Consider the following 22,567-nt stretch of genomic DNA (forward strand, 5'->3'; position numbering starts at 1 on the left):
GCTAGTATGCAGTCTGTTAGAGACAAGAGGGCTTGGGAAGTGAGTCAGTTGTTGTTCGCCGATGATACAGCAGTCATGGTTGATTTGAGTGAGAAACTGCAGAAGTTGGTGACTGAGTTTGGAAAAAGTGTGAAAGGAGGAAGTTGAAAGTAAATGTTAATAAGAGCAAGGTTATTAGGTTCAAGAGGGTTGAGGGCCAAGTTAGTTGGGAGGTAAGTTTGAATGGAGAAAAATTGACAGAGACACGTGAGCTGCCAGCTGTCGGGAGATGGAACAGAAGTAATGTCTGTAGTAGAGGGGAAGAAACCCAACAGCTCAAATTTACGAAAAACTAACAACATGACCACTTCCATCACTACTACCACCATTATCAGTTTTACAACCTCCATTACTCACACCACCAACACTACTTCCACCACTGCTACCATCACCATCACCACACCACAACTGCTGCCACAACCACCAAGATCTTGCCTTTCTTATTTGCTTGACTATTAGGATTGTTAAAGCTCTGGAAAACAAAATAAATGCTGCTATGATTTACACAAGCTTTGCAAAAGCATTCGATAAATGTGACCATGATGTCATAGAACATAAGATCTGAAAAATCAGAATAGCTGGAAAAATTGAGTTAGATATACAACTTTTCAATGATAGATGACAACATGTAGTTGTAAACCATGCCATCTCCAGTGCCTCCACAGTAGATAGCTCAGTCCCCCAGGAACTGTACTTTCACCTCTCCTGTTCTTCATTCTTATATCTGACATTGATGCAAACACTCTACACAGTTTCATATCTTCTGCAGATGCTGCAAGAATATGTATGAAAAACAACTTAGTAGAAGATGCTGAAATACCATGAATAGACATAAAGGAAGTCTTTAATTGGGCAACTGGGAACATGCTTTTTGATGGAGATAAATTTGAACTCCTCTGGTATGGGGAAAATGAAGAAATCATAAGCAACACAGATGTTGTCATAACCAATTGAGTAATGTAAAAGACCTTGGAGTAACAGTGTCTTTTGACCTAACCTTCATTGAAAACAACAAAATGGTTGCCTCATGCAGAAGGATTGCAGGCTGGATCTTGCAGACCTTCTAGATAAGGGAAGGGAAACCAATGATGATATTATTCAAGGCACTAGTCCTTTCATGAATTGAATATTGTTTCATACATCACCATACAAGGCAGGTAAAATTGTGCATTTAGAAAGTGTCCAGAGATGTGTCACAGCCTACATATGTTAAAGGAATTAATTTATGAGGTACGGCTGAAATGTAGGTTTGCGGCAGGGGTGTGTGATGTCTCCATGGTTGTTTAATTTGTTTATGGATGGGGTTGTTAGGGAGGTGAATGCAAGAGTCCTGGAAAGAGGGGCAAGTATGAAGTCTGTTGGGGATGAGAGAGCCTGGGAAGTGAGTCAGTTGTTGTTCGCTGATGATACAGCGCTGGTGGCTGATTCATGTGAGAAACTGCAGAAGCTGGTGACTGAGTTTGGTAAAGTGTGTGGAAGAAGAAAGTTAAGAGTAAATGTGAATAAGAGCAAGGTTATTAGGTACAGTAGGGTTGAGGGTCAAGTCAATTGGGAGGTAAGTTTGAATGGAGAAAAACTGGAGGAAGTGAAGTGTTTTAGATATCTGGGAGTGGATCTGTCAGCGGATGGAACCATGGAAGCGGAAGTGGATCATAGGGTGGGGGAGGGGGCGAAAATTTTGGGAGCCTTGAAAAATGTGTGGAAGTCGAGAACATTATCTCGGAAAGCAAAAATGGGTATGTTTGAAGGAATAGTGGTTCCAACAATGTTGTATGGTTGCGAGGCGTGGGCTATGGATAGAGTTGTGCGCAGGAGGATGGATGTGCTGGAAATGAGATGTTTGAGGACAATGTGTGGTGTGAGGTGGTTTGATCGAGTAAGTAACGTAAGGGTAAGAGAGATGTGTGGAAATAAAAAGAGCGTGGTTGAGAGAGCAGAAGAGGGTGTTTTGAAATGGTTTGGGCACATGGAGAGAATGAGTGAGGAAAGATTGACCAAGAGGATATATGTGTCGGAGGTGGAGGGAACGAGGAGAAGAGGGAGACCAAATTGGAGGTGGAAAGATGGAGTGAAAAAGATTTTGTGTGATCGGGGCCTGAACATGCAGGAGGGTGTAAGGAGGGCAAGGAATAGAGTGAATTGGAGCGATGTGGTATACAGGGGTTGACGTGCTGTCAGTGGAGTGAATCAAGGCATGTGAGGCGTCTGGGGTGGACCATGGAAAGCTGTGTAGGTATGTATACACGTGTGTGGACATGTGTATGTACATGTGTATGGGGGGGGGGGGGGGGGGGGGGGGGGGGGGGGGTTGGGCCATTTCTTTCGTCTGTTTCCTTGCGCTACCTCGCAGACGCGGGAGACAGCGACAAAGTATAAAAAAAAAAAAAAAAAAAAAAAAAAAAAAAAAAAAAAAAAAAAACGGCTGAAATCTCTGAGACTATACTTCCTGGAGTGCAGATGGAGAGTTACATCATCATTTACATCTGTGAAATCCTGAAAGGTATAGTTCCCCTCTTACATTTGGAAGTAACATCCCACTGACACAACAGGCAGGAAAGACTCTAAAATAATACCCTGAAATCCAAAGATGTGATATGTATGAAAAGAGAGAACGCCTTTAACATCTAGGGCTAAAAACTCTTCAACACCTTGCCATACACCATCATAAACAGTAGGATGCACGCTACAGAAGTTCAAAGAGTGCATTGGACAAGTACCAAACCAGCCAGGCTGTGGGGGCTATTAGGGCCTGAGGTTTGTGGCATCCAACAGCTTGGTTGACCAATGATCCAGACCAGTCTTAGGGTGCAGGCCCCCAAAGTCTGCTTGACATATCCATGAGGAGGTCAAGGGGAAGGTGAGGGGACTAAAAAGAAAGTAAATGAGATTTGGGGAGAGTGAGTATCAGCAAATTTAAGGGAAAACAAGAAAACCTCAAGAGAGGAGGTTAATAGTGTGAGAAAAACAGAACATATGGGAACATTGGTGAAATGGGAAAGTGGTAACAGGCAGTGATATGTTGAAGAGAAGAGAGAGAGTGAGAACTCTGAAGGATTGATGAATGTGTTTGATGATATGGTATTAGATGTAGGGTGTTTGGGATGAAGAGGTATGTGAAGTGAAAGAGTCATGCAAGTAGTTTGGTGAAAAGAGAAGAGGTGGTGAAAATCTTGCTTAAGATAAGATCTGGCAAGTGGTTGCAGTGGATGGTATTGCAGTTGAATTTCCAAAGAAAAGGGGTGACTTTGTTGTTGATTAGTTAGTTAGGATTTTGATTGTATGTATTGATCATGGTGAGGTGGCAGAATTCATGTATAATGCCATTGTATAAAGGCATTTAGTAAGTAATAAAGGGGTAAGAGAGAAATAAAAAGAGTGCTGCTGAGAGAGCTGAAGAGGATTTTCTGAAAGGGTTTAGAAATATGGAGAGAATGCATGAATATGTGTCAGAAGTGAATGGAATGAGAAGGGAGAGACCCAGTTTGAGACAGGATGAAATGAAAAAGATTTTGAGTGATTAGGGCCAGAACATGCTGGAGTGTGAAGGGCATGCACCAGTTAGTGAATTGGAACGATGTGGTATACCTAGGTTGATGTGCTGTTAGTGGATTGAACCAGACCATGTGAAGTGGCCAGGGGATACTACAGAGAGGTCTGTGGGGAGATATGGCTTCAGTGCATTACACATGAGAGCTAGAGAAGGGATGTGAGTGAATTTGGCCTTTTTTCATCTGTTCCTGGCACAACCTTGCAACCTGGGAAACAGCGGTCAAGTATGAAAGAAAATAAAGGCAAGGAGGAAAAAGGTGTATGTTCGAATTACAGGTTTAAGTTTGTTGAGTATACCTGGTGAATTTCATGGTAGAGTGGTGATTGAGAGAGTGGTGGCATGCACAAAGCAACAGACTGGGGAGGAACATAGTGGTTTCAGGAGTGGTAGAGGATGTGTGGATCAGGTGTTTGTTTAAGGAATGTGAGAAATACTTGAAGAAACAGAAGAATTTGTTTGTGGCATTTATAGATCTGGAAAGAGCATTTGGTAGGAGTAATAGAATTGCTGTTTTATGGTTTGGAAGGAAAGCTAGGAGAAACATTGGAGTTTTTGTCAAGGGAGTAAGGCATGTGTGTGCATAAGTTGAGAGGCGTATGAGAGGTTCCAGGTGAAGGTGGGTCTATGGCAGAGGTGTGTAATGTTACCATGGCAGTTCTGTTTGTTTCTGGTTGGGGTGGTGAGGGAGATAGATGAGAGGGTCTTGGAGAGAAAGGCAAGAATGCAGTATGTTGGGGTGAAGGGGTCCTAGGAGGTGAATCAGCCATTGTTTGCTGATGACATGGCACTGATGGCTAATTTGAATGAGAAGCTGCTGATTATGGTGTCTGGGTCTGGGCATGTAATGAAAGGAGAAAGTTGAAAGTACATGAGAATAAAGGTAAGGTTATTAGGTTTGGCTTTGCTGAGACATGTTTGTTAGGGTGTAAGTTCAGATGGAGAGAACTTGAAGGAAGTGAAGTGTTTTAGATACCTGAGAATGGAGCCTGGAAGCTGAGGTGGGTCATAGTGTGGGTGAGGGGACAAAGAGGATAAAATGGGTGTGTTTTAAGGTGTAGTAGTCCTGACATTGTTTTATGGATGTGAGACATGGGCTGTAGATGAAGAAATATAGAAGAGGGGGAATGTATTGGAAATGAAATATTTGAGGATGTTATGTGGTGTGAGGAGGGTTAATTGAATAAGGAAGAATATGGTATAAGAAAGGTATGGTAATGAGAAGACTGTGGTTGAGAGGTAGAGGATGTGCTGAAATGATTTTGACATGAGGATAGAATGACCAAAGAGGGGTTGACAGAGAGGGTATATATGTGTCACAAAGGAGAGATGAAATGACGATGGAAGCTTGGAGTGATTAAGATTTTGAGTGGTCGGGTGCTTAAACATGCAGGAGGGTGAAAGGTTTGTACAGGGTAGAATGAACTGGAGCCATGTGGTATACAGGAGGGGGGTAGGGCCTTTATGTCAGTAGACTGAACCAGAACATATGAAGTAAATGGGAAAAACCACAGAAAGGTGTGTAGGGTATACTTGTGTATAGAAGGCTGTGTTTTTTGGTGCACTACACATGAGAGCTAGGGAATGAATGTCAGTGAATAAGACCTTTCCCTTGTCTGTTCCTGGCTCTGCCTTGCTAACACAGGAAAATGGCAAACTAGCATAAAAAAGTACTGATGCATTCATTAGGTAAGAACTTACAAAGAGAACTGTGAGGAAGAAATTGTGAAAATACAATTTAGTGTATAATGTTTTCAATTACACATTGAATGTTTTGAAGTGAAGAGAATCGCTAATATTTGGAAGGAGGTTAGGCTTCCATTTATGTCACCTATTTTTTAATGTATCTTTCTGAATATGTAAATGATTATTAATTCTGAATTAGATAAGAATCTTGTGAAGATAATTGTGTAGAGAAAATACCTGAAAAATGGAATTAACTGTATCATTCATCATTTATATGTTGAGTGTTTTGAATCCAAGTTGATCAGAAGCACTCATGATGCATGCTAGTTCAAACTGCCACCTGTGAATTTCCGTTATTTTTTTGAGTTTTTAGATAGTTATCAGTCCTTCATGGCACTTATGTACATATTATATATAGGGTTAATATTTTTCTGTGATTGTTTGTTAATGGTTATGGAGATTTTAAGGGCAGTACTTTGCACCTTATTAGGGGCCTCCAGTCCCTAATCTTGTACTGAATTTGAAAAGCATTTAACTGAAAAACATTCCCACATGTTCTCGGTCCCTGTTGCACGAAATATCGCAACAGTAGTATGCTTACAGATGACACCTATATTGGTATATTTTTGACTGCAGACAATTTAAACCTGCAAACAGATATCAGGCAAGCCTGGCAGTTGACATGACTTAAGTTTAATTTTTTTTTAGTTTATAGAAGGAATGAAGATTATTATTTTCTTTTTATCATACTTGTTTCCCGCATCAGCAAGGTATTGCCAGGAAACAGATGAAGAAAGACACATCTACTTATATGGAGTGAAATTGTACTCTAATGATGTAAACTTCTCAAAGGGGACTTTTCAATCACAGCATAACCACAAATAAGTGGAGTATGGCAATACCATCGAATGAAGAAATCAGATTAGATGCTACACACGAGTGAAACAGGACTGATCTTAACATGAGAGTGATAGATAAATATCTTGGATAACAGTGATTCAGTAAAGCACACTAAATTCAAGATGACTGTCAAAGTTACATGACAGAAAGAAGTAAGACGTAAGATCTATTTTGATTTAAGAAAACAAAAAGTAAGCTTATAGATATCATATTATAAGTAAGTCACTTGCCAGACAATATTATGAGCTTTTTTAGACTAAATGAATTTCTGAGGAAAGCAAGTATTTTCATGTTATGCAGATATTTTAATTTATTTTTGCTCTTTAAGGAATGGCACTGGTAATGTAATACCATGAATGATTGATATCTGCAGTGGAGAAAATTTTTTTAGGTGAATCATGTTCGGGTAATATATTTTAGGATTGTGTCAAGATGGTACACAAGCAGTATTGAAAAACCAGGCCTTCGGTATTTTGCTTTAATCTCTTACCACTCAGTTCATTTTGATTAGTGCTGTTTTTCTCTCTAAAGGCTTTCTCTTCTGTTCTCCATGTCATTTCAACATTCCCTTGTTTACTTATATGTGCCTTGCTAATAAGAGAGGTCATTAATATCCTTGTGAAAGAGCATTCTTTGATAAATGTTCTTTGCCTTAAGAAGAGTGCCTTAAAAGTAGAAATATTATTATTTCTCTTGGCTGTAATACATATAGAACAAAAGTAGTTAAATGTCAGACAAATTCTGACATTGGTTTTTCTTCCTCCAACTAGTGCTTGGATTGAGTCTGCGAACATGAAGCCATACTTCCAGTACAAAGGTCGCCTAATGAATGCCAACAAAACCTCAACTTTTAAGGAGGCTGTGGAGTGCATTGAAAAATACATAGGAGAAAATAATATCATGGTGAGTATTTGATTTGTTCATTTCTAAGTTGATTGGGTTTCATGTATTAATTTTTTATTTGTATCAATATTGTTGCTGTAGTAGTAATGAGCAGACAACCGTGTTTGACTGTCTAGTGTTTCTAAGAATATCAGGGTAAGTGTAATCATTAGGAAGTGTAAATGGAAAAAAAAATAGTATAATAGCAGAAAGTTCAAGTACAATTTTCAAACATAGCACAGCAGTTCACATTTCCCTATCCTAAATTTTTCCCCCCCTACATTTTATTTATTTTCTGTGTCTCAGGTGATGAATGCGAGGGCAAAATTTGACTGTTGTCTTTGGGAGGGGGAGGTATTAGTGCCCAACAAATAGGGTGTGGTCTTATTTGCATGACAATTATATAGGTGACACCTATTTAGACATTATTAACAGTACATATTTAGAATTCAGTACTCAGAAAAAGCCTTTTCTCATAGAATTACCCAACAGTGTATTTAGCAGTAACACAAAAGAATTGCCTGAGGAAATTCCTTTTTAGATTTTAGGGGAGTGCATCCCCTTCCTGTCATACTTTCACCAGTGGATGAATGTGCCAAATTCAATAAAGACCGTTGCAAGTGTGCAGAAATTACATGTCTCCTATGTAAAGGATGATGATAGTAATGCATAGACTGGGAGGGGATACTTTTTTTTTTTTTTTTTCTAATGTGCAGGTGTTTGAACTTCCGTTGATCACTGCAGGCATGAGGTTTAGTCACCCAGTCATATAATCTGTTGACTGCAGCTACTCTAGTAGATGTTTAGTGTGTCCCCAGTTTGGCACTTTTCAGTAAGTTTTTAGAATATTCTTGTAACTTTTTTATCTGACCATTTGAAAGATTTTTATTTCTGAAAAAAACAGATATACTGTATATAGCAGTTTAGTAAAATGATACTTACATGTGTGGTGGGCGTATCATATGAATGAAGGTCAAGTCTATTAGGTTGCCAGATGTATAATGCATCCCTCCTAATGGCATCATATATATATGTACATCTCACTAAGCAGTCATGTTATGATTTTTAGAAATGTATGTTCCATTGAATATGTATGCGGGAGACAGCGACAAAGCAAAATAAATAAATAAATAAATATGTATCTATAAGTTTCTTCATATTTTCATGCTGGGAAGTTAAAAAATGGTGTCCTGTCCTCCACATTATTTTGTTGGTTACTTGCCAGCTGAGTTGAGAAAACAGTTAAAAGATGTGGAAACCTTGTCTGAGCTGTCAGTAATTGTTTTCTGACTCACTGCTCTGCTCTTTATTGCACTCTTGATTTTTAAATGCCTCAGACTGCATACAGAACATTCTGTCAACTGCCAGAGGCCTTCCACACTATATGGCATGTCAGCATAGATGATGTAGAACAATAGAAAAAATTATGAGAAAAAAGATACTAGCAGGGATTCATTGAGGAATATCAGCAGAAATTGAAATACCAAAGACAAATAATGAATTTTTATAAGCAAGTCTGAAGTATTGTGAAGACTTGCCTCAGTCACTTGTTTTACTGATACAAACTCCAATATCCTCATGCATCTTGAAATTCATAGTCCTCTGTCTGATTATTGGTTTGGTTTTCACAAGGCAGGATCCACAAATGGTGCTCCTTCTAAAGTTACTAATGTATAGTTTATAACCCTCATTATCGTGAGAACTTTTATTAGGGTATGGTATTGTGATCTGATCCAAGGTTTCCTCTCCCTCAGCTTTTCTTTTCTACTCTGTTCCCTCATATCTAGTTTTCTGTCTGGGTGGTCCATATGCATTATTTTTGGATCAACCTCTCCTTTCCTGGTCAGTGGTGATATTTTTCAGGATTCTGTCCTATCTTTTGATTTCTTACTCATTTTTATTGTTGGTATTCATTTGTTTCTCATGCTGACACATTTCACTTATATGGTAAAGACTCAGCTTCACATTCACTCACATTTTTCAAATCCTTTTCATCGTCTCTTGCATGATGGACTAGTATTCTTATTACACTTCTCACTGTAAACGTATACAGAAATTCATAGTTGGGTAAACATAACCTAGATAAGTCTGACACCTATTAATTCATGTTAATCTCTTAGGAATTTCTCATGACTTTCCAGTATCCGTTGTTGAATCTTTAACTTCATTATTCAACTGTAAATATTTTATTTTTTTCTCACCATATCAGCTAATCTACCTATATTTAACCTTTAAATGCTGGGTGAATACAATATTGCAAATTATAACTTAGATAAACATAGTTAAGGATATGTACAAACAATGAACTAACATACCTTATAAGGCTGAAGTAAACACAAAAACATTGATCCCCAGTTGGATGTGCTAGATGGAGGAGGGTGGAAATAGAGTGGGTTGAACATTTTCCAATGACATCTGTATTTTTGAAAGAAGTACATGTAAGAGTAAAGGATATGTTCAAACAAGTGAGCTAACATTACTCACATGGCCATGGTACAGCATTAGTTAGGGCATGAATCCATTAACAGAGCTGTTGGAGGGATGGTGGAGGAAGCATGGGGGAGAGAGGTACAGCAGAGGGGTGAGTCTTGTGACACAGGCTCATTAAAAATGACACATTACTATTTATTGTTACCATCTTACATATATTTACAAGCATTTATTTACACATATACATGCTTTTTTTTTTTCTTTCTTTTTTTGATATATCTGCATAGCAAGATAGTTTCAGGAACTTACAAAGAATGGCCTCACTTTAGCTTTCCTATTAAATGCATCGAAACCAAAGCCTCTCATTCACAGCCAAACCCCACAGACCTCTGGTTTCCCATAAACACTCTAAAAGCTGTGGTGCAGCCCATTGACAATTTATCATCACCTATATACCAGATGCTGATGGATTGACAGTTAATGGTAGGGAGTTGGAATTAAAGGATCATATAAGAGGAAAGTGCAGCTTATATTGTTGGAGTCATGGAAACAAAGCTTACTAAAGATGCTTTGCCCAGAGGGGTACGTGACAGGAGGGAAAGAGAAGGCAAAGGAGGACAGCTCATTCAGACAGTGCATGATAGGGTGAGGAATTGTAGGGAGTAATGAGTGAGTAGCACTGTTCCTGAAGCATGAGTTGTGGGAGTGTCTGATAGGGTGCAAGGAAGCAAATTCTAGATTGATATGGATAAAACTGAAAGTAGATGGTCAGAGACAAGTGATTATTGGTGCTTATGCACCTGGCCATGAGAAGAAGGATCATGAGAGACAAGTGTTTTGGGAGCAGCTGAGTGAGTGTATCAACAGTTTTGATATACGAGACGATATTAGTGATGGGTGATTTAAATGCAAAGGGAAGTTATATGGCTGTTGAGGGTATAAATGGTGGGCATAGGGTATTTAATGTTATGAATGGAAATGAAGAGCCTGTGGAGTTGTATGCTGAACAAAGATAGGTGATTGGGAATACCTGGTTTAAAAAGAGGGATATATACAAATATATGTATGTAAGTATTAAGAATATATGGTGTGGGAGGAAAGTTGTTAGAAGCAGTGAAAAGTTTTTATCGAGGATGTAAGGCATGTGTACGTGTAGGAAGAGAGGAAAGTGATTGGTTCTCAGTGAATGTAGGTTTGCGGCAGGGGTGTGTGATGTCTCCATGGTAATTTAATTTGTTTATGGATGGGGTTGTTAGGGAGGTAAATGCAAGAGTTTTGGAAAGAGGGGCAAGTAGAAAGTCTGTTGGGGATGAGAGAGCTTGGGAAGTGAGTCAGTTGTTGTTCGCTGATGATACAGCGCTGGTGGCTGATTCATGTGAGAAACTGCAGAAGCTGGTGACTGAGTTTGGTAAAGTGTGTGGAAGAGGAAAGTTAAGAGTAAATGTGAATAAGAGCAAGGTTATTAGGTACAGTAGGGTTGAGGGTCAAGTCAATTGGGAGATGAGTTTGAATGGAGAAAAACTGGAGGAAGTGAAGTGTTTTAGATATCTGGGAGTGGATCTGGCAGCGGATGGAACCATGAAAGCGGAAGTGGATCATAGGGTGGGGGAGGGGGCGAAAATTCTGGGGGCCTTGAAGAATGTGTGGAAGTCGAGAACATTATCTCGGAAAGCAAAAATGGGTATGTTTGAAGGAATAGTGGTTCCAACAATGTTGTATGGTTGCGAGGCGTGGGCTATGGATAGAGTTGTGCGCAGGAGGATGGATGTGCTGGAAATGAGATGTTTGAGGACAATGTGTGGTGTGAGGTGGTTTGATCGAGTGAGTAACGTAAGGGTAAGAGAGATGTGTGGAAATAAAAAGAGCGTGGTTGAGAGAGCAGAAGAGGGTGTTTTGAAGTGGTTTGGGCACATGGAGAGGATGAGTGAGGAAAGATTGACCAAGAGGATATATGTGTCGGAGGTGGAGGGAGCAAGGAGAAGAGGGAGACCAAATTGGAGGTGGAAAGATGGAGTGAAAAAGATTTTGTGTGATCGGGGCCTGAACATGCAGGAGGGTGAAAGGAGGGCAAGGAATAGAGTGAATTGGAGCGATGTGGTATACCGGGGTTGACGTGCTGTCAGTGGATTGAATCAAGGCATGTGAAGCGTCTGGGGTAAACCATGGAAAGCTGTGTAGGTATGTATATTTGCGTGTGTGGACGTATGTATATACATGTGTATGGGGGGGGTTGGGCCATTTCTTTCGTCTGTTTCCTTGCGCTACCTCGCAAACGCGGGAGACAGCGACAAAGTATAAAAAAAAAAAAAAAAATGTATGTAAGTAGACAAGATGGTCAGTTGGCATTATTAGATCATATCTTAATTGATAGGCATGTAAAAAAAGACTTGGATGTTAGTGTGCTGAAAGGGTAGCTGGTGGGATGTCTGATCATTATCTTGTGGAGGCAAGGGTGAAGATTTGTAGAGGTTTTTGAAAGAGGAAATACTGTCAGGGAGAAAAGAATAGTGAGAGGAAGTGAGCTTGGAAAGGAGACTTGTGTGAAGAAGTATTTGGAGAGAGTGAGTGTAGAATGGTAAAAGGTGAAAGCAAATGAAGTGAGGGGAGTGGGTGAGGAATGGTAGGTATTTAAGAAAGCAGTGATGGCATGTGCAAGAGATGCCTGTGGCATGCAAAAGGTGGGAGGTAGGCAGATTAAGGGTAGAGTGGTGGGATGAAGAAGCGAAGTTGCTTGTGAAAAAGAAAGGAGAGGCATTTGGGTGGTACTTGCTAGGAAGGAGTGCAAATGATTGGGATATATATAAGAGAAAGTGGCAGGAGTTCAGGAGGAAGGTGCTGGGGTTGATAAAGAGGGCAAATGAGAGTTGGGATGAGAGAGTAACATTAAACATTTGAGAGAATAGAAATGTTTTGCAAAGAGGTAAATAATGTGCAAAAGATAAGAGAACAAATGGGAACATTAGTGAAGGGGGCAAAAGGGGAAGTGATAACAGGTAGTGATGAAGTGAGGAGATGGAGTGATTTTTTTTGAAAGATTGTAAAATGTGTTTGATGATTTAGTGGCAGATGTAGAGTGTTTTGGTCAGGGTGGTATGTGAAGTGAGAGAGTCATGGAGAGTGGTTTAGGGAAGAGTTGTGAAAGCCTTGTGTAAGAGGAAATGCAGCATGGTGGTGGGATTGGATGTTATTTATTAAGAAAAGCGAGTAAATATGTTGTTGATTGGTTGGTAAGGGTATTCAGTGTATGTACGGATCGTTGTGAAGTGCCTGAGGATTGGAGGAATGCATGTTTAGTGCCATTTTAAAAAGGCAAAGGGGATAAAGGTGAGTGTTCAAACTACAGAGGCATAAGTTTGTTGATTATACCTGGTAGGTTGTCTGGGAGGGTATTGATTGAGATGGTGAATGTATGTACAGATTGGGGAGGAACAGAATGGTTTCAGAAGTGATATGTGGAAATGTGGATCAGGTGTTTGCATTGTAGTTTGTGTGTTAGAAATACTGCAAAAAACAGATGAATTTGTATGTAGCATTTATAGATGTGGAGAAAGCACATGATAGGATTGATAGAGATGCCTTGTGGGAGGTCTTAGGAATATATGGTGTGGGAGGTAAGCTGCTATTAGCAGAAAAGTTTTTATCAAGGGTGTAAGGCCTATGTGCGAGTAGGAGAAGAGAGTGAATGATCCCAGTGAAGGTTGGTGTGTGGCAGAGGTGTGTGATGTCACCATGGTTGTTTAATTTGTTTATGGTTGGGGTGTTGAAGGATGTAAATGCAAGAGTCTTGGAGAGAAGAGCAAGTATGTAGTCTGTTGGGGATGAAAGGGCCTAGGAAGTGAGTCAATTATTCTTTGCTGATGATACAGCACTCATGGCTGATTCTAGTGAGAAACTGCAGGAGTTGTTGACTGAGTTTGGAAGAGTATGAAAGGAGCAAGTTGAGAGTGAATGTTAATGAAAGCAAGGTTATGAGGTTCAGGAGGGTTGAAGGACAAGTCAGTTGGAATGTAAGTTTGAATGGAAAAAAATTGGAGTGAGTGAAGTGTTTTAGATATCTAGGAGTGGACTTCACAGCGAATTGAACCATGGAAATGGAAGTGAATCATAGGGTTTGGGAAGGAGTGAAGGTTCTGGAAGTGCTGAAGAATGTGTGGAAAGAGAAAACATTATCTCGAAGGGCAAAAATGGCTATGTTTGATGGAATAGTAGTTCCAACAATATTATATGATTGTGAGACATGGGCCTTAGATAGGTTGTGTGGAGGAGGGTGGATGTGTTGGAATTAATTTTTTGAGGACAACATCTGATGTGAGGTGGTTTGATTGAGTAAGTAATGAAAGGGTGAGAGAGATGTGCTGTAATAAAAAGAGTGTCACTGAGAAAGCAGAATAGGTTTTGTTGAAATGGTTTGGACATATGGAGAGATGGAGTGAGGAATGGTTACAAAGAGGATATATGTGCCAGAAATAGATGGAACAAAGAGAACAGGAAGGCTAGGTGAAAGGATGGAGTGAAAAAGATTTTGGGCGATTGGAGCCTGAACATGTAGGAGTGCAAAAGGCGTGCACGGAATAGAGAGAATTGGAATGATGTGGTATATTGGGGTCAATGCACTGTCAGTAGACTGAGCCAGGGTATGTAGAACATCTGAAGTAAACCATGGAAAGGTCTGTGGGGCCTGGAAGAGAATAGGGAGCTGTGGTTTCAGTTCTTTACACATGGCAGCTTGTGTATGGATGGAAACAGATGTAGCCTTTACTTCTCTGTTTCCTGGCGATACCTCACTGTGGTGGGCGGCAATCAGGTGTTGGGGGAGAAGACAGAATGTATATGTTATTTTCTTTTCCTCCATGCATTTATGTTGTTTCCTGTGGGGCAGGGTGGTGTTGGGAATGGATGATGGAGAGCAAATATGAATATGTGCATGTTTTTTTTTTTTTTTTTTTTTTTTTTTTTTTTTTTTTCCCGCGTTTGCGAGGTAGCGCAAGGAAACAGACGAAAGAAATGGCCCAACCCACCCCCATACACATGTATATACATACGTCCACACACACAAATATACATACCTACACAGCTTTCCATGGTTTACCACAGACGCTTCACATGCCCTGATTCAATCCACTGACAGCACGTCAACCCCGGTACACCACATCGCTCCAATTCACTCTATTCCTTGCCCTCCTTTCACCCTCCTGCATGTTCAGGCCCCGATCACACAAAATCTTTTTCACTCCATCTTTCCACCTCCAATTTGGTCTCCCTCTTCTCCTCGTTCCCTCCACCTCCGACACATATATCCTCTTGGTCAATCTTTCCTCACTCATTCTCTCCATGTGCCCAAACCATTTCAAAACACCCTCTTCTGCTCTCTCAACCACGCTCTTTTTATTTCCACACATCTCTCTTACCCTTACGTTACTTACTCGATCAAACCACCTCACACCACACATTGTCCTCAAACATCTCATTTCCAGCACATCCATCCTCATGCGCACCACTCTATCCATAGCCCACGCCTCGCAACCATACAACATTGTTGGAACCACTATTCCTTCAAGCATACCCATTTTTGCTTTCCGAGATAATGTTCTTGACTTCCACACATTCTTCAAGGCTCCCAGAATTTTCGCCCCCTCCCCCATCCTATGATCCACTTCTGCTTCCATGGTTCCATCCGCTGCCAGATCCACTCCCAGATATCTAAAACACTTCACTTCCTCCAGTTTTTCTCCATTCAAACTCACCTCCCAATTGACTTGACCCTCAACCCTACTGTACCTAATAACCTTGCTCTTATTCACATTTACTCTTAACTTTCTTCTTTCACACACTTTACCAAACTCAGTCACCAGCTTCTGCAGTTTCTCACATGAATCAGCCACCAGCGCTGTATCATCAGCGAACAACTGACTCACTTCCCAAGCTCTCTCATCCCCAACAGACTTCATACTTGCCCCTCTTTCCAAAACTCTTGCATTCACCTCCCTAACAACCCCATCCATAAACAAATTAAACAACCATGGAGACATCACACATGTGCATGTATATTTTTTTTTTTTTTTTTTTTTTTTTTTTTTTTTTTTTTTTTATACTTTGTCGCTGTCTCCCGCGTTTGCGAGGTAGCGCAGGGAAACAGACGAAAGAAATGGCCCAACCCCCCCATACACATGTACATACACACGTCCACACACGCAAATATACATACCTACACAGCTTTCCATGGTTTACCCCAGACGCTTCACATGCCTTGATTCAATCCACTGACAGCACGTCAACCCCTGTATACCACATCGCTCCAATTCACTCTATTCCTTGCCCTCCTTTCACCCTCCTGCATGTTCAGGCCCCGATCACACAAAATCCTTTTCACTCCATCTTTCCACCTCCAATTTGGTCTCCCTCTTCTCCTCGTTCCCTCCACCTCCGACACATATATCCTCTTGGTCAATCTTTCCTCACTCATTCTCTCCATGTGCCCAAACCATTTCAAAACACCCTCTTCTGCTCTCTCAACCACGCTCTTTTTATTTCCACACATCTCTCTTACCCTTACGTTACTTACTCGATCAAACCACCTCACACCACACATTGTCCTCAAACATCTCATTTCCAGCACATCCATCCTCCTGCGCACAACTCTATCCACAGCCCACGCCTCGCAACCATACAACATTGTTGGAACTACTATTCCTTCAAACATACCCATTTTTGCTTTCCGGGATAATGTTCTCGACTTCCACACATTTTTCAAGGCTCCCAAAATTTTCGCCCCCTCCCCCACCCTATGATCCACTTCCGCTTCCATGGTTCCATCCGCTGACAGATCCACTCCCAGATATCTAAAACACTTCACTTCCTCCAGCCTCTCACCATTCAAACTCACCTCCCAATTGACTTGACCCTCAACCCTACTGTACCTAATAACCTTGCTCTTATTGACATTTACTCTTAACTTTCTTCTTCCACACACTTTACCAAACTCCGTCACCAGCTTCTGCAGTTTCTCACATGAATCCGCCACCAGCGCTGTATCATCAGCGAACAACAACTGACTCACTTCCCAAGCTCTCTCATCCCCAACAGACTTCATACTTGCCCCTCTTTCCAAAACTCTTGCATTTACCTCCCTAACAACCCCATCCATAAACAAATTAAACAACCATGGAGACATCACACACCCCTGCCGCAAACCTACATTCACTGAGAACCAATCACTTTCCTCTCTTCCTACACGTACACATGCCTTACATCCTCGATAAAAACTTTTCACTGCTTCTAACAACTTGCCTCCCACACCATATATTCTTAATACCTTCCACAGAGCATCTCTATCAACTCTATCATATGCCTTCTCCAGATCCATAAATGCTACATACAAATCCATTTGCTTTTCTAAGTATTTCTCACATACATTCTTCAAAGCAAACACCTGATCCACACATCCTCTACCACTTCTGAAACCACACTGCTCTTCCCCAATCTGATGCTCTGTACATGCCTTCACCCTCTCAATCAATACCCTCCCATATAATTTACCAGGAATACTCAACAAACTTATATATATATATATATATATATATATATATATATATATATATATATATATATATATATATATATATATATATATAAATGTATGTGAGAAATACTTAGAAAAGCACATGGATTTGTATGTAGCATTTATGGATCTGGAGAAGGCATATGATAGACTTGATAGAGATGCTCTGTGGAAGGTATTAAGAATATATGGTGTTGGAGGCAAGTTGTTAGAAGCAGTGAAAAGTTTTTATCGAGGATGTAAGGCATGTATACGTGTAGGAAGAGAGGAAAGTGATTGGTTCTCAGTGAATGTAGGTTTGCGGCAGGGGTGTGTGATGTCTCCATGGTTGTTTAATTTGTTTATGGATGGGATTGTTAGGGAGGTGAATGCAAGAGTTTTGGAAAGAGGGGCAAGTATGAAGTCTGTTGGGGATGAGAGAGCTTGGGAATTGAGACAGTTGTTGTTTGCTGATGATACAGCGCTGGTGGCTGATTCATATGAGAAACTGCAGAAGCTGGTGACTGAGTTTTGGTAAAGTGTGTGAAAGAAGAAAGTTAAGAGTAAATGTGAATAAGAGCAACATTATTAGGTACAGTAGGGTTGAGGGTCAAGTCAATTGGGAGGTAAGTTTGAATGGAGAAAAACTGGAGGAAGTAAAGTGTTTTAGATATCTGGGAGTGGATCTGTCAGCGGATGGAACCATGGAAGCGGAAGTGGATCATAGGGTGGGGGAGGGGGCGAAAATCCTGGGAGCCTTGAAGAATTTGTGGAAGTCGAGAACATTATCTTGGAAAGCAAAAATGGGTATGTTTTAAGGAATAGTGGTTCCAACAATGTTGTATGGTTGGGAGGCGTGGGCTATGGATAGAGTTGTGCGCAGGAGGATGGATGTGCTGGAAATGAGATGTTTGAGGACAATGTGTGGTGTGGGGTGGTTTGATCGAGTAAGTAACGTAAGGGTAAGAGAGATGTGTGGAAATAAAAAGAGCGTGGTTGAGAGAGCAGAAGAGGGTGTTTTGAAATGGTTAGGGCACATGGAGAGAATGAGTGAGGAAAGATTGACCAAGAGGATATATGTGTCGGAGGTGGAGGGAACGAGAAGTGGGAGACCAAATTGGAGGTGGAAAGATGGAGTGAAAAAGATTTTGTGTGATTGGGGCCTGAACATGCAGGAGGGTGAAAGGAGGGCAAGGAATAGAGTGAATTGGATCGATGTGGTATACCGGGGTTGACGTGCTGTCAGTGGATTGAATCAATGCATGTGAAGCGTCTGGGGTAAACCATGGAAAGCTGTGTAGGTATGTATATTTGCGTGTGTGGACGTATGTATATACATGTGTATGGGGGTGGGTTGGGCCATTTCTTTCGTCTGTTTCCTTGCGCTACCTCGCAAACGCGGGAGACAGCGACAAAGCAAAAAAAAAAAATAAATAAACAGAGAAGAGGTAGTAAAAGCTTTGCGGAAGATGAAAGCCGGCAAGGCAGCAGGTTTGGATGGTATTGCAGTGGAATTTATTAAAATAGGGGGTGACTGTATTATTGACTGGTTGGTAAGGTTATTTAATGTATGTATGACTCATGGTGAGGTGCCTGAGGATTGGCGGAATGCGTGCATAGTGCCATTGTACAAAGGCAAAGGGGATAAGAGTGAGTGCTCAAATACAGAGGTATAAGTTTGTTGAGTATTCCTGGTAAATTATATGGGAGGGTATTGATTGAGAGGGTGAAGGCATGTACAGAGCATCAGATTGGGGAAGAGCAGTGTGGTTTCAGAAGTGGTAGAGGATGTGTGGATCAGGTGTTTGCTTTGAAGAATGTATGTGAGAAATACTTAGAAAAGCAAATGGATTTGTATGTAGCATTTATGGATTTAGAGAAGGCATATGATAGAGTTGATAGAGATGCTCTGTGGAAGGTATTAAAAATATATGGTGTGGGAGGCAAGTTGTTAGAAGCAGTGAAAAGTTTTTATCGAGGATGTAAGGCATGTGTACGTGTAGGAAGAGAGAAAAGTGATTGGTTCTCAGTGAATGTAGGTTTGCGGCAGGGGTGTGTGATGTCTCCATGGTTGTTTAATTTGTTTATGGATGGGGTTGTTAGGGAGGTAAAGGCAAGAGTTTTGGAAAGAGGGGCAAGTATGAAGTCTGTTGTTGATGAGAGAGCTTGGGAAGTGAGTCTGTTGTTGTTTGCTGATGATACAGCGCTGGTGGCTGATTCATGTGAGAAACTGCAGAAGCTGGTGACTGAGTTTGGTAAAGTGTGTGAAAGAAGAAAGTTAAGAGTAAATGTGAATAAGAGCAAGGTTATTAGGTACAGTAGGGTTGAGGGTCAAGTCAATTGGGAGGTAAGTTTGAATGGAGAAAAACTGGAGGAAGTAAAGTGTTTTAGATATCTGGGAGTGGATCTGTCAGCGGATGGAACCATGGAAGCGGAAGTGGATCATAGGGTGGGGGAGGGGGCGAAAATCCTGGGAGCCTTGAAGAATGTGTGGAAGACGAGAACATTATCTCGGAAAGCAAAAATGGGTATGTTTGAAGGAATAGTGGTTGCAACAATGTTTTATGGTTGCGAGGCGTGGGCTATGGATAGAGTTGTGCGCAGGAGGATGGATGTGCTGGAAATGAGATGTTTGAGGACAATGTGTGGTGTGAGGTGGTTTGATCGAGTAATTAATGTAAGGGTAAGAGAGATGTGTGGAAATAAAAAGAGCGTGGTTGAGAGAGCAGAAGAGGGTGTTTTGAAATGGTTTGGGCACATGGAGAGAATGAGTGAGGAAAGATTGACCAAGAGGATATATGTGTCGGAGGTGGAGGGAACGAGGAGAAGTGGGAGACTAAATTGGAGGTGGAAAGATGGAGTGAAAAAGATTTTGTGTGATCGGCGCCTGAACATGCAGGAGGGTGAAAGGAGGGCAAGGAATAGAGTGAATTGGATCGATGTGGTATACCGGGGTTGACGTGCTGTCAGTGGATTGAATCAGGGCATGTGAAGCGTCTGGGGTAAACCATGGAAAGTTGTGTGGGGCCTGGATGTGGAAAGGGAGCTGTGGTTTCGGGCATTATTGCATGACAGCTAGAGACTGAGTGTGAACGAATGGGGCCTTTGTTGTCTTTTCCTAGTGCTACCTCGCACACATGAGGGGGGAGGGGGATGGTATTCCATGTGTGGCGAGGTGGCGATGGGAATGAATAAAGGCAGACAGTGTGAATTGTGTGCATGGGTATATATGTATGTGTCTGTGTGTGTATATATATGTGTACATTGAGATGTATAGGTATGTATATTTGTGTGTGTGGACGTGTATGTATATACATTGTGTATGGGGGTGGGTTGGGCCATTTCTTTTCGTCTGTCCTTGCGCTACCTCGCAAATGCGCGAGACAGCGACAAAGCAAAATAAATGAATAATAAATATCTAGTTAAAGGTAAGAAGCTGTATGCAGCTTTTATGGATCTGGAGAACACGTATGACAGTCAAGTGGAATGCTTTATGGGATGTGTTAAGGATATATGGGGTAAGGGGAAAACTGTTGGATGGTATGAAATCCTCCAGTTGAGTAGCAGATACAAGTGTAAGAGTGAATGGAGAGTTGAGCAAAAGTTTAGGTAACCATGTGGGTTTGAGACAGGGTAAGTGAAATCACCTTGGCTTTTTAGGATGGAGGCGGAAGTGAGTCAGGGTGGGGAAGGGGGCAAAGGTTCTGGGAGCTTTGAAGAATGTGTGGAAGGCGAGAACATTATCTCGGAAAGCAAAAAGGGGTATCTTTGAAGGAATAGTGGTTCCAACAATGTTATATGGTTGCAAGGCATGGGCTATAGATAGGGTTATGCGAGAGGAGGGTGGATGTGTTGGAAATGAGATGTTTAAGGACAATATTTGGTGTGAGGTGGTTTGATCGAGTAAGTAATGAAAGGGTAAGAGAGATGTGTGGTAATTAAAAGAGTGTGGTTCAGAGAGTAGAAGAGGGTGTATTGAAATGGTTTGGTCACATGGAGAGAATAAGTGAGGAAAGATTGACAAAGAGGATATATGTGTCAGAGGCGAAGGGAACAAGGAGAAGTGGGAGACCAAATTGGAGGTGGAAGGATGGAGTGAAAAAGATTTTGAGTGATTGGGGCCTGAACATGCAGGAGGGTGAAAGGCGTGCAAGGAATAGAGTGAATTGGGATGATGTGGTATACCGGGGTCAACGTGCTGTCAATGGATTGAACCAGGGATTTTGAAGCTTCTAGGGTAAACCATGGAAAGTTCTGTGGGGCCAGGATGTGGAAAGGGAGCTGTGGTTTTGGTGCATTATACATGACAGCTAGAGACTGAGTGTGAACAAACATGGCCTTTGTTGTCTTTTCCTAGTGCTACCTCGAGCATGCCTGGGGGGAGGGGTTGTCATTTCATGTGTGGCGGGGTGGCAACTGAAATGAATGAAGGCAGCAAGAATGAATTATGTACATGTGTATATATGTATATGTCTGTGTATGTATATACATGTGTATGTCGGTGGGTTTGGCCATTCTTTCTTCTGTTTCCTTGCGCTACCTCGCTAACGCGGGAGACAGCGACAAAGTATAATGAAAAAAAGAAGAATATATATTTATTAATTTATTTATTTTGCTTTGTTGCTGTCTCCCGTGCCTGCGAGGTAGCGCAAGGAAACAGACGAAAGAAATGGCCCAACCCACCCCCACACACATGCACACACACATGTCCACACACGCAAACATACACACCCACACATACCAACGTACACACACATATACACACATGCACACAATTCACACTGTCTGCCCCCACTATATATATTTATACATATATATTTATATGTATATATATATATATATATATATATATATATATATATATATATATATATATATATATATATATATATATATATCTTTTTCTTTCTTTCAAACTATTCGCCATTTCCCGCATTAGCGAGGTAGCGTTAAGAACAGAGGACTGGGCCTTGAGGGAATACCCTCACCTGGCCCAATTCTCTGTTCCTTCTTTTGGAAAATTAAAAAAAAAAAAAAACGAGAGGGGAGGATTTCCAGCCCCCCGCTCCCTCCCCTTTTAGTCGCCTTCTACGACACGCAGGGAATACGTTGGAAGTATTCTTTCTCCCCTATCCCCAGGGATAATATAGGTAATATAGGTAGCGCAAGGAAACAGACGAAAGAAATGCCCCCCCCCCCCATACACATGTATATACATACGTCCACACACGCAAATATACATACCTACACAGCTTTCCATGGTTTACCCCAGACGCTTCACATGCCTTGCTTCAATCCACTGACAGCACGTCAACCCCGGTATACCACATCGCTCCAATTCACTCTATTCCTTGCCCTCCTTTCACCCTCCTGCATGTTCAGGCCCCGATCACACAAAATCTTTTTCACTCCATCTTTCCACCTCCAATTTGGTCTCCCTCTTCTCCTTGTTCCCTCCACCTCCGACACATATATCCTCTTGGTCAATCTTTCCTCACTTATCCTCTCCATGTGCCCAAACCACTTCAAAACACCCTCTTCTGCTC

General features: G+C 41.2%; 1 protein-coding gene across 1 annotated transcript in view; it reads left to right on the forward strand.

The window, feature by feature from the left end:
• Positions 1-22,567, forward strand: part of Ndf (Nucleosome-destabilizing factor) — a 224,419-nt gene that overhangs the window by 37,939 nt on the left and 163,913 nt on the right. The window contains exon 4 of the mRNA XM_071670757.1: positions 6,943-7,075. Coding sequence (XP_071526858.1) covers positions 6,943-7,075 — 133 coding nt within the window. The remainder of the gene's footprint in view (positions 1-6,942; positions 7,076-22,567) is intronic.

This window comes from Panulirus ornatus, chromosome 15 (assembly GCF_036320965.1).
Source record: "Panulirus ornatus isolate Po-2019 chromosome 15, ASM3632096v1, whole genome shotgun sequence".
Classification (NCBI taxonomy): Eukaryota; Metazoa; Arthropoda; class Malacostraca; order Decapoda; family Palinuridae; genus Panulirus; species Panulirus ornatus.